This window comes from Nymphalis io, chromosome 16, assembly GCF_905147045.1.
Source record: "Nymphalis io chromosome 16, ilAglIoxx1.1, whole genome shotgun sequence".
Lineage (NCBI taxonomy): Eukaryota > Metazoa > Arthropoda > Insecta > Lepidoptera > Nymphalidae > Nymphalis > Nymphalis io.
This window is the reverse complement of record NC_065903.1, coordinates 10,764,718-10,786,855: the sequence shown is the minus strand read 5'-3', so window position 1 is coordinate 10,786,855 and position 22,138 is coordinate 10,764,718. Positions and strand designations below refer to the sequence as shown.

The window sequence follows — 22,138 nt, the reverse complement described above, 5'->3', positions numbered from 1 at the left end:
CTGTAGTATAGTATATTAAATAAGCTTCAAAATAAAGCCAAAGTCAGACAGATGGAAGAACAACCGACAACGACAAAACAATAAAAAGAATAATATAATTGAATGGATATTTATTATAATTAAACACGTCCAGCCTAACTAGAATTAAACATTTTTTCTAAACTTAAATTACGTGTTATATAAAAACAACGTACATATAGTGCGGTAAGGCTATCGACACTTTAGTCTATTATCGTTAAGAGTCCGAATAAGACATCGAATAGTGTTGTTGGTTTAAATCTTCTCTCCTTTTCACACCTTGATGAACACTTAGTGCAACAAGGATAACGAGTGTTTTAATTATGTTTAAATTTTTCTCGATTGGTTTGATAGGATGTTTCGGTATACACTTAACACAGTGTTACGAAGTGCCGCCGGCAAAACTAGAAGCAATATCTCCTAAAGGCTTACGAGTATCTATTCCAGGTAATATATTATTATAATTTAATCAAAATGTTGCTTTGAATTAAGTTTTTCATTTAAATTTAACTATTATTTAAGTTTATCTCTTTAAATATATTTGACCTTGGTATTGTATCAGGGGCATGTTTTGTTTTCCTCATTATATCTTTCGTTGATAGAATTATTATTAAAAACACTTATTACATCGATTGAAAATAAATATTTTTTTTATTCAGTTTTTTATTGTACATATTATAATTATCATAGTATGGTACTGTATCTATCATATTTACTCTTAGTTTAGTTACTAGGTAGCAGCAATTTTGATGAGGGATATTGGTTTCGGTATTCGACATTTTCGTCTGTTTTACTATTTGTCACCTTCGAATCTTGGTTGAAAAATCTTCTTTCCCTTTCACACTTTTCGATAAACACTCATTGTAGAACGGGGATAGAAAGTTTTTTTTATTATGTCTAAATTTGTTGGTTTGTTATGATGCTTCAGTATTCAGTTTGTTCACAGAAGTATTCCTTTCAAAAGTTTAATTTTAATCTAATATTCGGCTAAATATTCTGTTCCCTAATTTTTTACTGAAAATTTCGTCGATAAGCGACTGTAAAACATAGCTAGCTCATTACGAATATTTACTTTTTCTTAATGCAAATAGAAAACTCCACAATGCAAAATTAATGAATGAATGATGTTACATTCAGTGACATTAATTGAATAATTTATTATATATAACAACAAACAACTAACCAAGCAGTTTGTTATAAATAAAGCGTATAGTGATTTCAATAGACGATATAGCGTAGCTTTGGTTCAAAATCGTAATAAATTTTAATGGCTGGACCATCACCTCGCCGAATTAGAAGTAGAGTTAAGTCATATAAACTGGCATATACTGGGGTTATCTGAAGTCCGAAGACAGGGGGAGGACACGATAAATCTAGAGTCCGGTAACTTACTCTACTTCCGCGAAGGTGATAACCTCTCCCAGGGTGGTGTCGGTTTTCTAGTCAAAAAGGATCTCATTAGCAGCATTGTGGAAATCAGTAGTGTGTCGAACCGGGTAGCGTACCTTGTCCTAAAACTTTCCGACAGGTACTCCCTGAAGGTCGTACAGGTATATGCGCCAACTTCGACATACTTTGATGATGTGGTCGAAGCGATGTACGAGGACATCGCAAAGGCCCTCAACGACACCTCGAAGGCCCACTACAATGTTGTTATGGGAGACTTTAATGCTAAAGTGGGAGTACAAGATAGCGGTGAATCGAAAGTCGGACCTTACGGCTTGGGCTGCAAAAGTCACAGGGGCAAATGCTGGTAAACTTTCTCGAAGCGCAGGGGCTTTTTTTGATGAATTCCTTCTTTCAAAAGAAGCCTCAGAGGAGGTGGACCTGGCGAAGCCCCGATAACGTGACAAGGAAGGAGATAGACTTTATCATTTCGAATAAAAGGCACATATTTAGAGATGTTTCAGTGATCAACAGGTTTAATACCGGAAGTGATCACCGCTTGGTTCGAGGCACTCTAAATATCAACTTAAAAGCCGAAAGATCGAGAATGATGAGGTCTACTCTCCGACCTACCATGCTCCAAGCTGCTCAAGGCTCCGAAAAGTTCCAAATGGAACTTCAAAATCAATTCACCGCGTTGGAAACCATAAGCAGCATTGATGAGAGAACCGACACGCTGGTCAAAATACTGCAAAACACATCCCGCGAGGAGTTTTCCGCCACAGAGAAGAGACAACGCACCAAAACTCTTTGCTGAGACACTCGAGCTCATAAGAAAACGACGAGAACTACCATCGTTTTTGTCAGATAAGGCCTTAAATCGAATAATAAAAACGCTGACGCGACGCGATCTCCGACGCTCCAATACCCGTGCCATCAAGGCTGCGATTGAGCAAAATCGGGGATCGAAAGTTTTCGCTCGCAAGTTTGGGAGGCCGCGTCTGACAAAACTTAAAACTGAAAATGGTGGGGTCGTTACCTCTAGGCCTGAGATTGTCGGAGAAGTAGAGAGGTTTTATGGGCAGTTGTTCTCTTCAAGATCGGATAAACCCGTGGGAATCAGTATTGATGACCAGCGCGCCCCTCTTATGCGCCATTACTCCGAGGAGCTCCCGGTCGTTGACTAAGGCGAGATTAGGGCGGCTCTAGAACAGCTTAAAAACAACAAAGCTCCGGGAGATGACGGAATCACAACAGAGTTGCTTAAGGCAGGCGGGACTCCGGTCCTGAAAGAGCTAGCAAGCCTCTTTAATTCCGTCATCCAACATGGCAAGACCCCGGAAACGTGGAGCGGGAGTGAGGTGGTACTGTTTTTCAAGAAAGGTGATAAAACCCTCTTGAAAAACTACAGACCAATCTCCCTCCTGAGTCACGTGTATAAGCTGTTCTCAAGAGTCGTCACGAACCGTCTCGCCAGACGACTTGACGAGTTCCAGCCCCCAGAGCAAGCCGGCTTTCGATCAGGCTACAGCACCGTGGACCACATCCATACTGTTCGGCAGATTGTGCAGAAGACCGAAGAGTACAATCAGCCGCTGTGTATGGCATTTGTGGACTACGAGAAAACCTTCGACTCCATCGAAACCTGGGCAGTGCTCGACTCATTGCAGAGATGTCATATCGATTGGAGATAGATCGAGGTACTGAGATGTCTGTACAACGCCGCTACAATGACTGTCCACATCCAGGACTGTAAGACGAAGGCGATCCAACTGCGCAGAGGGGTGAGACAGGGGGATGTAATATCCCCGAAACTGTTCACCAACGCGTTGGAAGACGTTTTCAAAACGCTGGATTGGACTAGGTATGGAGTCAATGTAAACGGCGAGTACATCTCACACCTTCGATTTGCCGACGATATCGTCATCATAGCAGAGTCGCTGGAACAACTCACCGATATGCTGCGTAGCCTAGGCGAGTCTTCCCGGTGTGTCGGTCTCGGTATAAACTTGGACAAGACCAAGGTCATGTTCAATAGGCATGTCGTGCCGGGACCGATAAACGTCGAGGGGAAACCTCTCGAAGTTGTTAGTGAATATACCTACCTAGGACAGATAATACAAGTCGGTAGGAACAACTTCGAGAAGGAAACCGATCGAAGAATTCGCTTGGGATGGGCAGCATTTGGCAACCTTCGTCAAGTCCTCAAGTCGTCTATACCGCAATGTTTGAAGACGAAAGTCTTCAACCAATGCGTCTTACCTGCCATGACATACGGTGCCGAAACGTGGACACTAACTGCGGGACTAGTCCACAAATTCAAAGTCGCTCAGCGTGCTATGGAGCGAGCTATGCTCGGAGTATCTTTGAAGGCTAAGATCAGAAATGAGATTATCCGGAAAAGAAGCAGTCTGAAGTGGCAGTGGGCTGGTCACGTATGTCGTAGGACCGATGGCCGTTGGAGCAGACGAGTCCTAGAGTGGAGACCGTGAATCGGCAAGCGCAGCGTAGGGCGCCCTCCAGCCAGGTGGACCGACGACCTTAAGAAGGTGGCGGGCACAAACTGGATGCGGAAGGCGGAGGACAGGGAGCTTTGGCGCACCTTGGGAGAAGCCTATGTTCAGCAGTTTGCAACGATTGGCTGTTGATTGATTGATTGATTGATTGATATATATAATATACGAGGAGACTGTTGACTAAACGATCATTACTTCAATTATATATATAAAGAGTCTAACGCGTTTTTAACGGACGAATAATTATTAATTTAAGACAGGTCTATTAAATTCTGCGGTTAAAAATGTATTCATTAATAATAGCTTAGTAAATTATATATGAAGTAATAAAATGACGGAACATATATATGAATGACGGAATACATATTGGTATTATTTATGTTACGATTTTTGAATATATTATTTGTCGATATTGCGTACACGAAATACGGAAGTATTAGGCATTTTTTTGTGATTAAATTTGTTATGGTGACGTGTTTCTGATGAAATCAATGCGGTAGGATTTGATTACCTGTCTAAACGACGCTAGGGCGATTATAGCTGAGCACCGGACAGGACGCAGATATGAACAAGCTAGGAACGTTATTTATATATACTTATTTAAAATTGTACCAAGTACCTTTTTATTTAGTTTTAGACAAATAAAATACGATGTGGGATGATAGATTTATTTTCATAGACACGATTGTCAGGACCTTCTAATATTTGAACATTTTTGAAATGCGCAGTTATAAAAGCTCGCACAGGAAGTAAGTAAAGGCTAGTTACGCCACTACAAGAGATCCTAATCCTAAAGCGATTCCCTGCTAGTAATACTACAGTAGTTGGTAATTATTTACAAAATACGTGACGTAGGTAAAGTCTTAAAGCAAAGTAATGTTTAAAAAATGTCGTTAAAAATATATTTGTTTTTTAATAATAAATACATTACATGCCAAATAAAACTCAACATAATAAGTACATTATGTTACATTTATTATATAGTATTACATGAAAATGGAATTGCTTTTTCGATCTGCTAAAGGTTGAAGGTTTGGAGCTTATTCCACCACAGTGCTAAAATGCGGGTTGGTAGAATACACATGTGGCAGAATTTCAATGAAATTAAACACATGCGGATTTCCTTACGATGTTTTCCTTCTCTCACGAGATAAATTATAAACACAAATTAAGTACATGAAAATTTAGTGGTGCATGCCCGGATTTGATCCCACGATTATCGGTTAAGATTTACGCGTTCTAACCACTAGGCCATCTCGGCTTAACATGGTAAATTATTAATTTAATAAGTTAAATATGGAATTAACGCAGAACAAAGGTCATTATTCCGCCTGAGGTTAAATAATTTACGAGTTAAAATTATCCTGTTAGGTGTTTTTGTATTGGTCGTGGGACAAACAACGTACAATCCAAATATTTGCGGTCTGAAATAACCGGTAAGTTCGGTTATGCTCGTTTACGTCTAGCGTCCAGACCGCAGAACGTAAATGCGATACACGTATAGCCTATTCCAATCACAGAACGAGTAAAGACGAATAAATAACTTTGACCTTGAATTGACATTATAAAATCTAGATAGCTACAACCCGCTTTTCAGATATTCTACCGCTACACAACAATATTTAGTATTGTTGCAATCCCGTTTGAAGAGCGAGTGAGCCACTGCTGGCACAAGGGACATGACATGTTCGTTCCTACAGTTGGTGTCGCATTGGCGATGTAAATAATGGTTAATTTCTTACATCACCAATGTCTATGGGCGGTGGTGACCACTTATATATATTTTATTACATAAATAAACCATTGACATCTCACTGTCGGACAAAGCCTATCTTACACATTTCTTTAGATAGGATTTAAAATCGTGAATGTAATAAAATGAGAATAATCATTTTCAAATTTTGTATGTACAAACGAATGGAATTATTCAAAAAAAGGAACCAAAGTTTGCCTGTAACAATATTCATTTCTTCTAAAGTCATTCAGTGCAATCGATGTTTTACTAATACAATTCTGAAAAAATTATAGATGATGGATTTAGTCTCTTCGCTTTCCATGGAAAGCTCAACGAAGAAATGGAGGGGTTGGAAGCCGGAGAATGGTCAAGAGACATAACTAAAGTCAAAAACGGAACATGGACCTTCAGAGACAGAGACGTGCACTTGAAAATTGGTGATAAAATTTACTTTTGGACGTTTGTCATCAAAGAAGGCAAGGGTTATAGACAGGACAATGGTGAATGGACAGTTACAGGTTTGAATTACATATAGATAAATAATAATAGAAATACTGTGAATAATTTCAACATAAACTCACCATTTTGTTTAAATCTCAAACAGAATCACCACGAGTACCTTATGGTGATCTATAATACAACAGAAAAAATTTCTAGAAATATCTAAATGTAGACAAAGTTTTATTCCTCAAAATTCATGACTATAATTGGCCAAAAATTGTACGATGTAAAAAATTGAACGATGAAGTATATCTAGCAAAAATGTCAATATAATTTATTGTTCGAAAATATTGATGATACTGTACTGTACTGAAAACTGTTATTAGAAAATTATATTTTATAGGTTATGTCAATGAAGCCGGCGATCCTGTCAAGTCAGATGAAAGCACATTTTCTTCAGGAAATACTTCTGAGTCAAATATATATCCATGTGAATTATCAGAATCTAAAGTGTCTGTACCAGGCTTTGTCTGCAAAGGTCAGTTGTTATTTGAAGACAATTTCAATTCTGGTATCGATAAAGGAAAAATATGGACGCCTGAAATAAAATTTCCTGGAGAACCAGTAAGTACAAGCAACTATAGATTTTAACTATGAAATGTTTTTGTATTATTTTGAAACAGGTCGGTGTAATGGCATTTTGGCCACCAATGGTAATTGTTCACCACCACCTATAGACATTGTCGCTAAAAATATTAACCACTCACCAATTCGTGAACAATCTTTACAACTAAGAAGTTATGTCCCGTAAATAAACTCACTTACCATTCCAAGCAATACATACTACATTCATACAGACAGGCGATTGTACGAAATTCTAACGTCAAAAAACTGGCACTTATAAACATCCACCTGTAAATTTTGATTAGGATATATAATTAACTACTACATATCTTCTTTCTTGTAGGATTACCCATTCAATGTTTATTTATACGATAGGAATATTAATGTCCATGAAGGTATATTAAGCATCAAACCAATAACACTTGAATCGAAATACGGAGATGGACACGTGAGCCAATCTTTAGACTTAACTGCAAGGTAAGATGTTTTCTTTTTTATTCCTAAAGTAAATAAATAACCTGTTGTTTAAATATTCTACTGCTGGGCTAAGGCGATTTCTTGAGGAAGTTTTGTTTTCACCGAGGTGCTTTGACGTTTGATGGTGCAGATTTTCGTCCGACACAGGCAGATTCCCGTCACAAAATTTTCGTTGAACATCGGAACTGAAATGTATTACAAAGGCAAATTAAGAAAATGAAAACTATTTTGCTTAATTTATCTCTGGTCAACCTCGGTAAATATCTATTACGGGCTCTCATACCATTCAAGTAATTTCAATATTTTGGGGATTTTTTGTTCCTACGCTCTCAAAGAATTTTGATTTAGTTTATTTTACTATTCTTGATTTAACAAATACAAGAAAATACTAATAATGGGCAATTACAGCTCAGTTATTTATACAATATAAAATAGTAACAGTATTCAATAATTAATGAATTGCTGGTCAAAAATCTTTTTTGATTTGGACTTTACAAATTATTTTGACACATGCAAACCTGTGTGTTGTTGTTCTTGACCTTACGATGTTTTTTCAGTGTTAACTGACTGACCATTATTCGATTATGACTCATTTATACATATTGTGAATGCAATTTTGTTCATCCAACGTTGGGACCATTGGATGATGATGAAAATTAATTTAAACAGATTTAACTATTGTACTCGTACCATTCATATTTTCAACCCAGCTATATTATATAGCAATATTTCATAGCCAATAAAAAACAAATTCATTGGTCGTGACCTTTTATGTGATTATTTTAAAGTTTTACCATTTATTTAATTTATTCGTCACCACAACCAAATATGTCATTTTAATAGTTAGCTTAGTGAGTTTCTACACTAAGCTATTTTGCCAATAACTTGTAGGCAAATATATTTTTTAATTAGCAATTAATTATTTTATATCTGTTGTCATTCCTCTTCTGCAAAAAGTTTTAAATTTATTACTTGTTTATACTTATTTAACATGTCTGTCACATATCCAAGTCCATGTTTAAATAATGTGTTTATGAGTTACGCAATACATAAGACGGTGTGCTATTTATGTTTGATAATATATAAATTTACACTTGCATATTCCTACCAATTGGAACATACTATACCTTTGTTCAGATTATTATTATTATCAAGGATTATTTGCACTAAGGACTGAAATACGAATCAAAATTTATAATTACAAGAATCATTGAATCGCAAATTCGACAGCCCTATTGTCATAAGGTCAGATGAGGTCAATAAAACAAGGTGTTTTAATCTTTTTCTGCACAATTACTCAAGGTCGGAATGTTTCAATTTAAAACGGAATAAAGATATCGTTTTTTCACTTTAGTATTTTCCGGTGCGATTCTGGCATAACGATATTAATATTGTATCCTTATATTCTTAAATAAATATTTACTTATTCGTTTTAACTTAGCTATCATAAACTACTCGATACCATACTCTTTGAAATCGTGTACAGGCATACATGAAACCGGAATTATTGATAATATTATCTTTGCGTAATTTCCGAAACTTATTTTTATAAGAATATATTATTGTAATTATAATTTTTAACTGAGAATCCGTTACTTAATCAGTTTCGTTATTGATATTGTCTTTTAGTATTTTAGGTCATGTTTGAAAACATATACCAATTATTTGTACAGTGTGATAATTATAATACATTTTTTCTTCAAATTATAAAAGAGAGATGTAAGCTAATTAAAATTTTAGGCGTTATCTCATATTTAGCAATTATTTTAATGTGTTGTAATTATGTATCTTAAGAAATACGAGTCCGATTTATAACGACACACGGGTGTGAAGCTGGAAGGCTTAAACAGGTGACACTGCACCGAGCTAGTGTTATATGAACATTTTTAAATATTTTTTTCAAATAAAACTTGTAAAACACTTCTATAAATTATGGTTTTAGTTAAAATACGCTTAAGCGTAATCGATATTTTAATTAGTGGTCACCTTTAGCCATAGGCATACATGAAACAACATTTAGTATTGTTACGTTCCGGGCTGAAGGGTGAGCGGGCTACTGTAACACGAGTCGTGCCTGTTGCACGAGGGACATGACTTCATTTAAGAGATGGTTGATATTTCTTAAACTGTCAATGTCTTTGGGCGGTTGTCATCGTTTACCATCAGCTGGTCTATAAAATGAAATAAAAAATGGCATTGTAAGAAATATTAATCATTTCTTATACAGTCAATGCGCTGCCAACTACGAGACCTAAAATACTATGTACCTCATTTCTGTAATTACACTGATTCATTCGCCATACAAACAGGAAATACAAAATATTACAATATGGCCGTAGAATAGAAGGCCGGTGCTGAGGGGTAAACAAACCTATGCAAAGCTGACCACTGATTTTTAAGCTGTACTACTACTTTTCCAACTTTCAGATGCACAGGATTGATTGGCACAAATGAATGTCGACGTGAAGCCTTTGGCCCACAGATCCTCCCTCCTATCATCACTGCCAAGATCACTTCAAAGAAATCCTTTAATTTTAAATACGGGCGTGTTGAAGTCAGAGCAAAAATGCCGCTGGGTAACTGGCTTATACCAGGTAAAAAGAATGATTATCTATGTTTCTTTTCAATGTAAGAATTGTTTTCAAAAGTGTCATTAGTTATCCTACTTTATGGAATTGAGCTTGTCCGTGTTTTAATGTCATTCAAACTGAAGGTCATAAGTTACTTTAGCTAGACCTTGGCCATAATATCTGTTTAGACGTATATATGGTTAATAACTATTACCAATCAGGACCAAACCTTCTAAATACAATTTTAGAATACTTAGATTGCGATTAATGAAAGGTAATTAAATCAAACACAATTAAGTTCTCGTTGTCAGAAATATAACTTGAATACAATTTCCTAATTAATCTGGCCAGTTAATAAAAAGGAATAATCCGTAAATTACAGAAATCCAATTGGAGCCTCAGGACAATATTTACGGTCCCCAAAACTATGCTTCGGGCTTGCTCCGTATTGCAACCGTTAAGGGTAATATTGAGTATTCGAAGAAGCTGTACGGAGGACCCATCTTAGCTGATAGTGAACCATTTAGGTATGAACACCCATGTATTTACTATAGAATTAACCATATTAACTAAATCTGAATCGCGAGGCTACTTGAAAACAAAAACATGCAGGCGTATTACGCAGGAAAACGGGTCTTTGAAAAATTAATTTAAAAAAACTGGAGCCAAAATACTGAATGTTAATGTGCGGTACTGAATGTTTCATATTTACTATATAACGTAATATTACTTTTAGATCGAAGCATTTAAAAGAAAAAATTGGATTTCAACAATGGAGCAAGAGTTTTCATAATTACACATTAGTGTGGAGATCAGGTAAAAGCATGAAAGTATATAATTTAATAATTATACAATCAATCAATCAATCAACAGCCAATCGTTGTCCACTGCTGAACATAGGCCTCTCCCAAGGTGCGCCAAAGCTCCCTGTCCTCCGCCTTCCGCATCCAGTTGGTGCCCGCCACCTTCTTGAGGTCGTCGGTCCACCTGGCTGGAGGGCGCCCTACGCTGCGCTTGCCGATTCGCGGTCTCCACTCTAGGACTCGTCTGCTCCAACGGCCATCGGTCCTACGACATACGTGACCAGCCCACTGCCACTTCAGCCTGCTAATTTTGCAAGCTATGTCGGTGACTCCGGTTCTTTTCCGGATAATCTCATTTCTGATCTTATCCTTCAAAGATACTCCGAGCATAGCTCGCTCCATAGCACGTATATACATAATTATAGTATATTATATAACAATGATACAACGAAGTGGACAATATAAAAACTTTCTCAGTAACTGTTTTATTCAACTAAATGTATGTGCCAACTTTCATTGTAACCGCTGTCAAGCGTTTTTAAATCTCTAGCAGATATATCAATTTCCAATTTTGTTCAAAATATGACTTAAAATAATTTAAATACTGTAATATCTAATTATTTTTTTTATAGAATAGGAAAGCGGACGAGCATATGGGCCACTTGATGGTAAGTGGTCACCAAACGCCCTTAGACATTGGCATTGTAAGAAATGTTAACCATCGCTACATCACCAATGCGCCACCAACCTTAGGAACTAAGATGTTATGTCCCTTGTGCCTGTAATTACACTGGCTCACTCACCCTTCAAACTGGAACACAACAATACCAAGTACTGCTGTTTTGCGGTAGAATATCTAATGAGTGGGTGGTACCTACCCAGACGAGCTTGCACAAAGCTCTACCACCAGTAATTTTAATTAGACAATTTATCCATTTAGAAAAACCAATGGCAGTATAGTTCTTCTTTTTGTTTGATTGGAATATTAAGGTGATTTCGTAATTAGGATCGATTTCCTTTTGATATCTAGAGTACTAATGTTATTGCGAGTATTTTTTATGATTAGTGATTTTATATTATAATCGCTTTTCTATTCAGACTTAATTTATTTATTATTCATTAGTATTGGATATTCATTACAGGAATATGAGGCGTATTATTATTATACATTCTATTAACAAGTTACTTCAAACTCAGAAACTTCATTGGAAAATTTGAAAAATACATAAATATTATTGTTGTTTTAGATGGCATCTCTCTTTATGTTGATGGTGAAAATTACGGTAAAATTTCTCCAGGAGAAGGTTTTTCGGCTGAAGCAAAGGAAAACGGAGTTATCGCTGCTTCACAGTGGGCAAAAGGAACGGTGATGGCTCCTTTTGATGAAATGGTCAGTTATTTAAGTTATTAAACAGTTAGAGATGTCCTCCACTAGTTAAAGCTTTATCAAAGCGAACGTTTAACATTCATTATTGTAATTGAAAGTGCTACTAGTAGTAGGAATAAATCGAACCTAAAAATCACATAATAGAAGGAAATGTCCAACAATTATATACTAACACGTAGCATTGTAAATGCTTAGCGGCTGTTTAGTTAAACAGCGATTTGTCTCTTTCTGTCATTATTGATTTCACATTTGAAAGAAGAAAACAGCATTATTTATCAAATCACCCGCTAAATAACGTTTAAAAGTAAGGCTGTATTAAACTTTTTTAATTCCAATGTAATTATAAGAAAATCTTTCGCCAAACTACAATTAATGTTGATTTAAGAACATTCATAATATAAATCAAAGTGGCTAAATATGGCTACGAAGAAGTTACTACGCATAATAAGGTTTAGCATCGTATTGTCAAAAAAAACTATAAATAAATGTAACAGTGCTTATTAATGTGAGGTAATATAGAAAATAATTTGGTTCTGCAACCAAAGCCAAAACCAAACCAAAAGAAATTTTAAACTTTTTACGAGAATTTGTTAAGGTGACATTAATCAAAGATTATATTTATTTCAGTTCTATATCTCGTTAGGCCTATCTGTGGGTGGTATTAACGAATTTGCAGATAGTTCAAACAAGCCCTGGACAAATACAGCTACGAAAGCCATGCTTAAATTCTGGGAAGAACGCGGGCAGTGGATTTCGTCCTGGTTCGAAGATGATACTGCACTTAAAATCGACTACGTTAGAGTTTATGCCATATAAAAATTATGCTAAGTCATAGCCATAACCAAAAGCGTGAAGAAAGTTTGTAGAAAGGTCTTCGAAAATTAGTTCGGTTCCCGAATACTACACTCTAAGAGCTCCAACAGCTGACACCCGAAATTCATATTCAAATTCATTTATAATGGATTGATGGATTTTTGATTATTTTGGTAATAACGTTTCTCGATGGTAAATAGAACATCAATTTATGTGTTAGCATAATATTGTTAATAGAAAAATATAAATCACTTCTTTATTTCAGATTCATAAAGATATAATTTCCTCAATAAAATATCTATAATTATATTCGTTTTATTGATCTTATTATATTTGATATGCGAATGTGGTAACCTTCTGTTGTGCGTTAATATTTTAAAAAACTTCGAAAAACATTTATTGGATGAGACGGTATGGAGAAATATATATCTATTACAGTTATGCGTTTATCTAAGGAATTTTATAGTTTTTTTAAGAAACTACATAACTAAGTAATAAACCAACTTATTGAACTAAATCATGTTAATAATAAAAAAGTAATAATTATAATGCTGTTAATAATTAAAATCAATATTAAAATATATATGAAACCACTTGTTTATAATAGATATTGACTGAAGATCAATAACACAACATTCTTCACTTTTATTAAACTTATAAAACTAAGATGCAATTTGAAATAAGTCTTCTTTCCTTAAAAATATAAAAAACTCATTTAAATACAGCTTTTTATCGAACACATAATTACATTAACAACTTTAATAGTATCGTTATCACAATTAAAAAAGCCTTGACATTTAGGTTATCATCACGTCTTCCATTTTGAATCTAAGCAAGAATACATTCCATATTTAAAATAACAGAACTTAATAAATATTGATTCTTATTTATTTTATAACAAATCAGCATTTTTTCACAATTATTTACAATGATTGTTTGGAGTTTATTTGTCTGCTGTATTTTCAGGCTCGTGAATTGTATTGACATAATTAATATGCACAACGTTTGGGGTACGGATCCTTTGGGTATTTTTGTTACGTGGCATTCAAGTTACGATGTCTCTGGATATAAGGTAATAAAAAAAAACATTTTGAAATCAATTTACTGATGTTGACGTTGTTCGTTAAATGTGACGTTTAGCAAGGAGATATAATTTTATGAATAAAAACAATAAAATGAATGTATGTGTTTTTCTTCTTCAAAAGAGGTTTTATTGTTTTCAATATAAAAACTTATGTTAGGTTAACGTACGGTAAGTAAGTCCTTTGTTCCTTTTATAAATATGACTGTTATTTATTTTTTATAATTTAGGTCAAGCTATGGACAGTCAAAATGAATACTGAAAAGAAATATGATTTGGTTAATGCTGAACAATATCCTGGCTTAGTTCAAGACGACATCACCCTTGAAGTACGCAACTGTTTTCTTACAATCGTTAGAAAAAAATATAACATATCGCAGACATTGTCCAAAAAAAAAACAAATGTAAAAATAAACACTTAAATTTTTTTCAATAAATTATGTTGATGTTCTTTAGACCGGTTTCGCCATGGTAGCTCATACATATATTATAGTGCACACACTTGTGCACCATGATAATCCGATGGGACGGCAAATCCAACACGACTGTTTTTTCAGTCAATTAGGCGCAGGTTCAATAGCTTCAAGTGCTTTCTGAGGCACAGGAGTGTACACACTTCCTCTGCAACTGCAAGACTCCGGCCTCATACTGAGAAATTTTCGTCAGAAAAAAAACGAACATTTATTTATCGGCCTAACCTCGGAATGTGCCGCTTTAAATCTAACTAACGAAGCAGTCAAACAAATAAATACCTTCTAACTAAACTATTTTCAAAGAATTGAGAATCAACAAGACAAGACTAGAACTGAGTTTACAAAGCATTCTATTGCCTGTTTATTTTTTAACATATGTCTTATCCAATAAGTAAATAATATCACATCGACACGTACATAGAAATGTTCATACATCACTTGTTCTGCAAAAATAAACACGGTTAAATACGTTTATCAAATACCCACCGGACTTGTCAAACAAACAGAACCAACTTTCATATTCAGTTTGCAGTAGCAAGTAGTGTTGCAACATGGACGTCTGCTTTCAAACATGAAATGTCGGATTTAATCACTGTAAAAATGTGCGGTGTTTTACCTCAATTACGGGCACTAACGCTATGACATCATTCAAATGGTTTGTGGTATCCGCTTATAGAATGTTTAATATTTCTTACAGTACCAATGTTTAATAGTTGTGGTGTAATAAGGTCATTTACCATCATGTGATACAAATGTATGAAGTTTATTTTCATCAACGTACAATCTTTGGAAGTTTTTTGGGTTAAAATAAGGGGATCCTAATCAACAACAAACATCAACATTTTCAGTCTACTTACATTCACTGCTGCTCATGGGTATCTCGTCTAATTTGGTCCATTTTGTATCTTTCCACCTAGACATCTAAATTTCCACTCAATCTCCATATTAATCTCATGATTTTTTATGAGGTATTTTTGCGTTCGGCTTGTATTGAAGTCAACGATCATAGCAAGGAACTCACTTTAATTAAGGTTCCAAACTTGCACACTTGTAAGCGTTCAAATTATTTTAAATTGTAAATCATACCATATGGCACGTAAAGCCGTAATTCCTGCGGATGAACTCTTTCTGGTGGTCATTCCCATTGATATTGGCCGCCATGGCCGAAATCGGTCAGGAGTACATGATTATCATTATTTTAAATACACACTACTTAGTAGTATAGTACTCATATAATAAGTATTCGTGAGTAATAAACTAATTTGTAATTCTATTTCACACATAAATATTTATTATAATATGATAACTCGCGATACACTTGAGTCAAGTCAATGTCATCACACAGTTTATAACCTCATAAACAAAGAAGACATAAAATTGTCACCATTTTACTCTCATCCCTCCCTCTGTGGCACACCGCTGATGATACAAAGCAATATCGCCATGCTGGGGATGGACGTTCGCTGCGACCTTAGTCCAAGGGATTACATCGAGGCTATTATAAAAACAGCTTTACGGAAACTCGGAGTTCTGAACAAGGTGCGGCGTTTTTTCACGCCACAACAACTGTGCCTGTTATACAAAACACAGGTACGGTCTTGCGATGAATATTGCTCGCACCTTTGGGATGGCTCCGCTAAGTTAGTTCCAGTAGGTACTGGAGGCCTTGGACCGGTTGCAGCGACGTGCAGTACGCATTATTGGCGACGTAAAGGTCACAAACACCCTTGAACCTTTACAATTGCGTCGCGAGATAGCAGCACTGAGCGCTTTCTATCGTCTGTATCACGGCGAGTGCTCTGAGGAATTATTCTCTCTAATTCCTGCTTCCCCCTTCCTTCTTAAGTCCACGCGAGCTGGTTCTCGATGTCACCGCCTAACTGTGACATCAATTCCATCGCGCACAAAGAAATTTGGCAACTCCTTTCTTTGTCGCACTACCAAAAAATGGAATTCCTTACCAGCTCACGTGTTCCCCTCCTCTTACAACCCGGGTTCCTTCAAACGAGGCGTGATCTTGCGGGCTGGCAAGGCGGTGACGGCTAGTATAGAACATTCTTCCCGAATGTACTGGCCGTCGTCGCGTTTGGACTCTACTACCACTTACCATCAGGTGGAGTAGTCATTTGCCATCCCGGACATATATATAAAAAAAAAAGAGTAACCTGAGCGTGGCAATACTTTTTATCGTTTTAATTTTACAAGAAACAAACGCACAAAACGTTACTGACTACGTGACTCCCGAAATAACAATACAAGCGTTGAAACCTAAAGGCTTTCGAGCGTTTATACCAGGTAAGGTTTTTTTATATAATCTTAAATATTCATAAGATATAAAGTAGGAATAGTATAGTTTTTTGTTTCCAATTTTTCTCTTTTCTTTTGTTTCTAAACTGAAAAAATCGCCAATATAATAATTATTGTGATAAAATGTTGTGACATTGCATGGTTTCAAGAGACGTATGACGTCACCAAATATTTAATATAGGTAACATTTATCGTTCGTGTTTGACCGATTTATTTTTTTAAATTATTTAGTTATTTGTCTTCATGTATTTTTGACTACACTACGTTGTTTTTAAATCATTGCTTGGACCAAATAAATTAAATTGAAAGAATTATTTAATTTTGAATAATCTTTCAGGTGATTCAAGAATAAATTTACTTCATATTGAAGCGAATTTTTATTACTTAGGAAAATACGTTGGCTATGTTAGGGAATTGTGACCAAAGAGAAAGACAGAAAAAGGATTTACGAAGACCATGTGTCACAATTAAAAGTGGGAACCGTTGTGATATATTACGTATTTGTCGTTTTACAAAAGGGAGGATTGGATTATTCCAGTAAATTTTTGGCTTACGCCGTTAACGGGTATGAAACTGGCAGAAAACGTTTCAAAATTACCGGTAGGTTAATTTTATGACATTACACTTAAATAGACAAAAAAAATTGTGTTAGAAAGTACTAGTAGAAACTCGTTGGATAGTATTTTTTAATTCTAATCGTAAAATAAATTGGACATATTTATTTTCTTAATTTATTTCTTGATTCCTTTAAAAAATATATATACAATACGTAGGCGGACGTGCAAACGGGCCACCTGATTGTAAGTGTACACTAGCGCTCATAGAAATTCGGATTGTAAGAAACAATAACCAACCAATATGCCATCTACCTTGGGAACTAAAATGTTACCTATGTCCCTCATGCCTGTAGTTACTAACTCATCTGGCTTGATTCACTCGCCCTTCAAATCAATACTAAGTACTACTGTTTTGCAGTGGAATATGTAATAAGAGGGTGGTATCTAACCAGAGCTTGAACAAATCCCTACCACCTAGTAATCTTTAATTACCATTACCACCAACAAATTATCTGCATTTTTCAGCGTTACAAGATCCAGACGAAAACAGTGTCCCCTCGACCGTACAAACTGAATGTCGTCCACACGGAAACGGTTACACGTGTCCACGGTAGAGCGGCTTGCGCAGATCAGACGATATTTGAAGATGACTTTGATGTTCTTCGGGAAGACCTGTGGCAGATAGATCAATATATTCCAAAAGATCATCCGGTTAGCAGACTCAATTTACTAATCTCATGTCCGATTTTTTTTTTTTGCATCGAGCTAACATTATAATTGCGAAAGTTACTTAAACACTGATCGTAATTAAATTTGACACAGAAGTTTCCCAGGTCCAGATACGGGATTTAATGAAAGATAATAAATTGGCGCAAACGGAGTCGTGGGAAACAGCCAGCCGATATAGATTTTTATCAAGTCAATATATACATATAGTAATTTACGTAATTGCTGTACAAAAGCTACTGCTTGAAATAGCCTAGATTAAATTAGATAGCTAGAATTAAATTTGATCTGCCAGGTCTTCCATTAGACAAACAGGCACCGTGAGAACCTACATACCTAATCGAAATTACATCCATTCGTGCAAAGCATTTTACTTCCTCGTTCCTTACACTTACAGCAAATGTTCTTCTGGCGTCTGTGTTATCTGACCATCGTAATCTTCAAAGCTAGACCGCATCATAGTACTGTATGGTTGTGGTCAAGCGTAAGCATAATAGAGTCACTACAAAAATCCTATATCGACCTATATTCTTGTACATTCATTCAAAGTCTAATTAAATCCTTGAGGATAATTGTGATTCTCCGATCGACAATTTAATAAAATCTAGTTTTATTTATTAAAACATCGAAGGGTGCAAAGCCGTCTTCGGTTGTGTGTGTGTAGTGTATCGTCATATTATCGCTGGCACCCCAATGTCATGCAGCTGCAGCTGCACTTGCGCCTCAATATGTAATTAGTTTCATATTTGAAAGTCGTATGTTTTATGTAAACAGCATAATATTCTAAAGAATCGTTAAACATTTAATCTACTCAAGGTTAATAAAAAATATCATTTACTTGATCTTCCACTCTCGAATAGGAAATAGATTTTTTTGTAGTAGCACAATTATATTTTATAGGTACATAAACATTAGACAATAATAAATTGATTAACCTCCAATCAATATATATTTCACTTCATTGACGTTGAATATTTTCCAGAACTACTCCTGGAATCATTTACAAAGAAATATGGCAGCATGAATTATGCCTCCAGCATTTTGAAGATTGCTACAGTTTTTGGAAATAAGCAATTACCAACCTCTATACACGAATAAAGTAAGTTTAAATTTAATTTATAAATCATTGATTTTATTGATATCCTTTAGAACCTGCTTCCACGCAGTACCTGTTGTACTCTAAAGCCTCTAAAAGGAGAGGAGATGATTCATTCTGCTTTTACCAATAGACAAATCGAATCACGATAACGGTTTAGGTATATAATTTATGTATATTTTACGGAAATAGTCTAATAATATTTGTTGATTAGGTCAGAAAAGATCTTTATCATTAAATGACCTTCCTTGCTCTTCGTGAATCGATACGCTTTTTTTAAAATGACGTTGTTCCTCTTACTTGGTTTTGAGGAAAAGTCTGTAATTTTTGACTGCCTTATTGGCCTAGTGGCTAGATTTAAAGCCGCTGACACGAAGGTCGGGCCAATATAAAGTTATTGTGTATTTTCTGTCAGAAAATTCTCAGTAGCAGCCCGGGGTCTGTAAGTTGGGAGTGTGTACTCTCCCGTGCCTCGGAAAGCACGTAAAGCCGTTGGTCCTGCGCCTGAACTCTTTCCGGTCGTGTCAGATTGCCGTCCTATCGGATTATGAGTGTTAGGGAATAGAGTGCACATGTGTTAGGCTAATCTCTCTTGAGATTGGCCGCTGTGGCTGAAATCGGTTTGAAGGACCTTATTAAAATTTTCTGGGCTGGACCCTTTTTCCTTTTAAAAAGACGGTTGGTGAATGCAAATATGTTAACTTTTTAGTTGACTGATACAGGTTTGTTCACGATATTTTTAATAATAATAATATCCTGGGACATTTTTCACACACGACCATCTGATCACAAATTAAGCTTGTACAGAGATTGTACTATGGAAACCAGACATCTTATATACTACATATACTATTTTTCTTTTGTAAATACATATTATATAGATAATTACACCCAGACTCAGGAAAAACAGACATTCATGCACTTCATGCACACAAATATCTGTCCTGGGTGGGAGTCGAATCCACAATCTTCGGCGTGAAAAGCAAGCATCCACCAACTATGCCAACCATCCATCAAAAATCCTTAAGCATGAAATGATTCGCAAACACGAATTAAGCACATGAAAATTTATTAGTGCTTGCTCGTGGTGAATAATTTTACTAAATATATGTTATTTGTCCCAGTTTCTAAGAGGGATGGCTTTAACAAATGCTGTTTGTAAGCCGGTTCGTGAAGATACTAAGGAAATTCTTAACGGTACCTGGAGTGATGATTTCCATGTTTATTCTCTCAAGTGGAAACTGAGTAAGAATTAAAATTAATTATTTTATATGTATATTTATTTATATTATCTTGTGTATGAAAAAGGATATTGGTATATATATATGTATAACATTTATAAACTTCCACATTTTACCCGGTCACAAATAATGTTGGCACATATGTGTATTTTTTTAGTTTGCACAGAACTACTATGAAATTCAACAAATAGTCTTAAAAAATGATAATATTTAAAAATTCAATTCATTAAGTTTATTTGCAAATTCAATTATTTATATTTGGCCATTATTATTGGGGATAAATGCTTAGAATTCCTCGTACAAATAAACCTAAAACCACAGACATATATACATATAAGCAGGCCTTATGAGATTATTTTTATAAAAATAATAATCATTAAAATATAAATGTTACAGATTCTATAGAGCTATCTGTTGATGGAGAAATATGGAGTCGTGTCCGTCCAGGGAAATATGGACTGAGGTCTTGGATGCCAATTTATTGTCGTGATAAGTGGTTTAAACTAATCGATGGCGGTGGAAAGATGGCGCCCTTTGATCATCATGTAAGTACTTTTGAAACTATAATATTTTCATTCGATAACTATCATATTGGATAATTGTATATTAACGGCCTTACTTACAAACGTTATTTAGTTAAAAATTTCCAAACGTTACTTACTTAAACGTTTCATTAATTTGACATTCGAAAGTATAGCATTGTTAAACTTATCATTGTAATTAATTTATAGGCAAAATGTTATTTGATAGTTTTTTTTATTCGTTTTGTTTGAATAAAAGAACAATATCACTGTTAAAAAAAAAATTCAAATATCAATAATCTCTCTCGTAACCTCGTCGCCATCATCGGCTTGCAATTAATGACTTAATAACTATATTTTTGCGCCAAATTTAATTTTAAATTTAAACTCCATGCGGTATTGTTACAATGTTACAACCACTGTTTATTTCCGTTATGTATCACTAATCAAATAAATAAATTCACAGATGTCAGTTGCGCATTTTCTCAACATGTTTCACTCTAATCTTGCAATCTTAAATTAAAAATCAGAATATCAGCCTGTAAATATCATGTTGAACAAATAGAATCATGCAAGGAACCGGTGGTACTTTTTTATACAATCATAAGCAGAGGTTATTTCTTAAGTATTCCAATTGAAAAATAATTACATATTTTTGTTGCAGTTTTATTTAAGTCTCGGCTTATTTGTCGGTGGAACAGAATTCCCAGACTCATTGATGACAAGTGATGGTAGACCCAAGCCGTGGATTAATTTACAACGTAAAGCAACATTGAACTTCTGGAAGGACAAATCCAACTGGCATCCAACTTGGACCCAACCCTTAATAATTGATTATGTCAAAATCAAAGCGTTATGATTTGATATTAAAATTGTTTGCAAAAGTTATATTTAGTTTCCGCTTATAATGATTATATATATTATTAATATATTTATGATATGTATACAAATATCTAAGTTAGTAAATACTAAGTATGAAAATATTTTAAATAATGAAATTTTATAATAATAAATCAATTTTTTATGTATATTTACATATCATTCTATGGAAAACTTACTGCAAGATTTAAACCAAAAAAACCACCAATGAAACAGATTTTTTGGTTTACTTAGCATGTTATGAAATAGCTTAATTGATAGTAACGAATAAATTATTACTGATATTGACAAACACATTTAAGCAATTTTATAGATCGACTAGATGATATCGAGATTTATTACAACATAGAATCAACACTATTTCAAGTCATTCGGTAAAAACTTTTACAAACAGTAGAAAATTGGACGGGTTAATCTTCAAATGTGTGTGTGTGTTCTTTAATTATTTTGGATTAATGCACATTTTGTTAAAATAGACTTGGAATAG

The 22,138-nt window shown here is 34.9% G+C and overlaps 1 protein-coding gene and 1 long non-coding RNA gene across 2 annotated transcripts; both read left to right on the top strand.

Moving 5' to 3' along the window:
- Window positions 1-164: 164 nt before the first annotated feature.
- LOC126774309 (beta-1,3-glucan-binding protein 1-like) lies at window positions 165-13,071 on the top strand. Its single transcript, XM_050495774.1, has 9 exons — window positions 165-465; window positions 5,949-6,173; window positions 6,500-6,720; window positions 7,064-7,197; window positions 9,625-9,791; window positions 10,150-10,294; window positions 10,504-10,583; window positions 11,818-11,960; window positions 12,585-13,071. Exons 1-9 carry the CDS (start codon window positions 342-344, stop codon window positions 12,771-12,773), a joined length of 1,428 nt encoding a protein of 475 aa, XP_050351731.1. The 5' UTR covers window positions 165-341; the 3' UTR covers window positions 12,774-13,071.
- A 3,383-nt stretch (window positions 13,072-16,454) lies between these two features.
- Window positions 16,455-21,668, top strand: LOC126774360 (uncharacterized). The gene is made up of 7 exons (XR_007669801.1): window positions 16,455-16,619; window positions 16,969-17,231; window positions 17,714-17,899; window positions 18,897-19,013; window positions 20,135-20,255; window positions 20,648-20,796; window positions 21,437-21,668. It is a non-coding gene; the product is annotated as an uncharacterized LOC126774360 (long non-coding RNA).
- The last annotated feature ends 470 nt before the right edge of the window (window positions 21,669-22,138 follow it).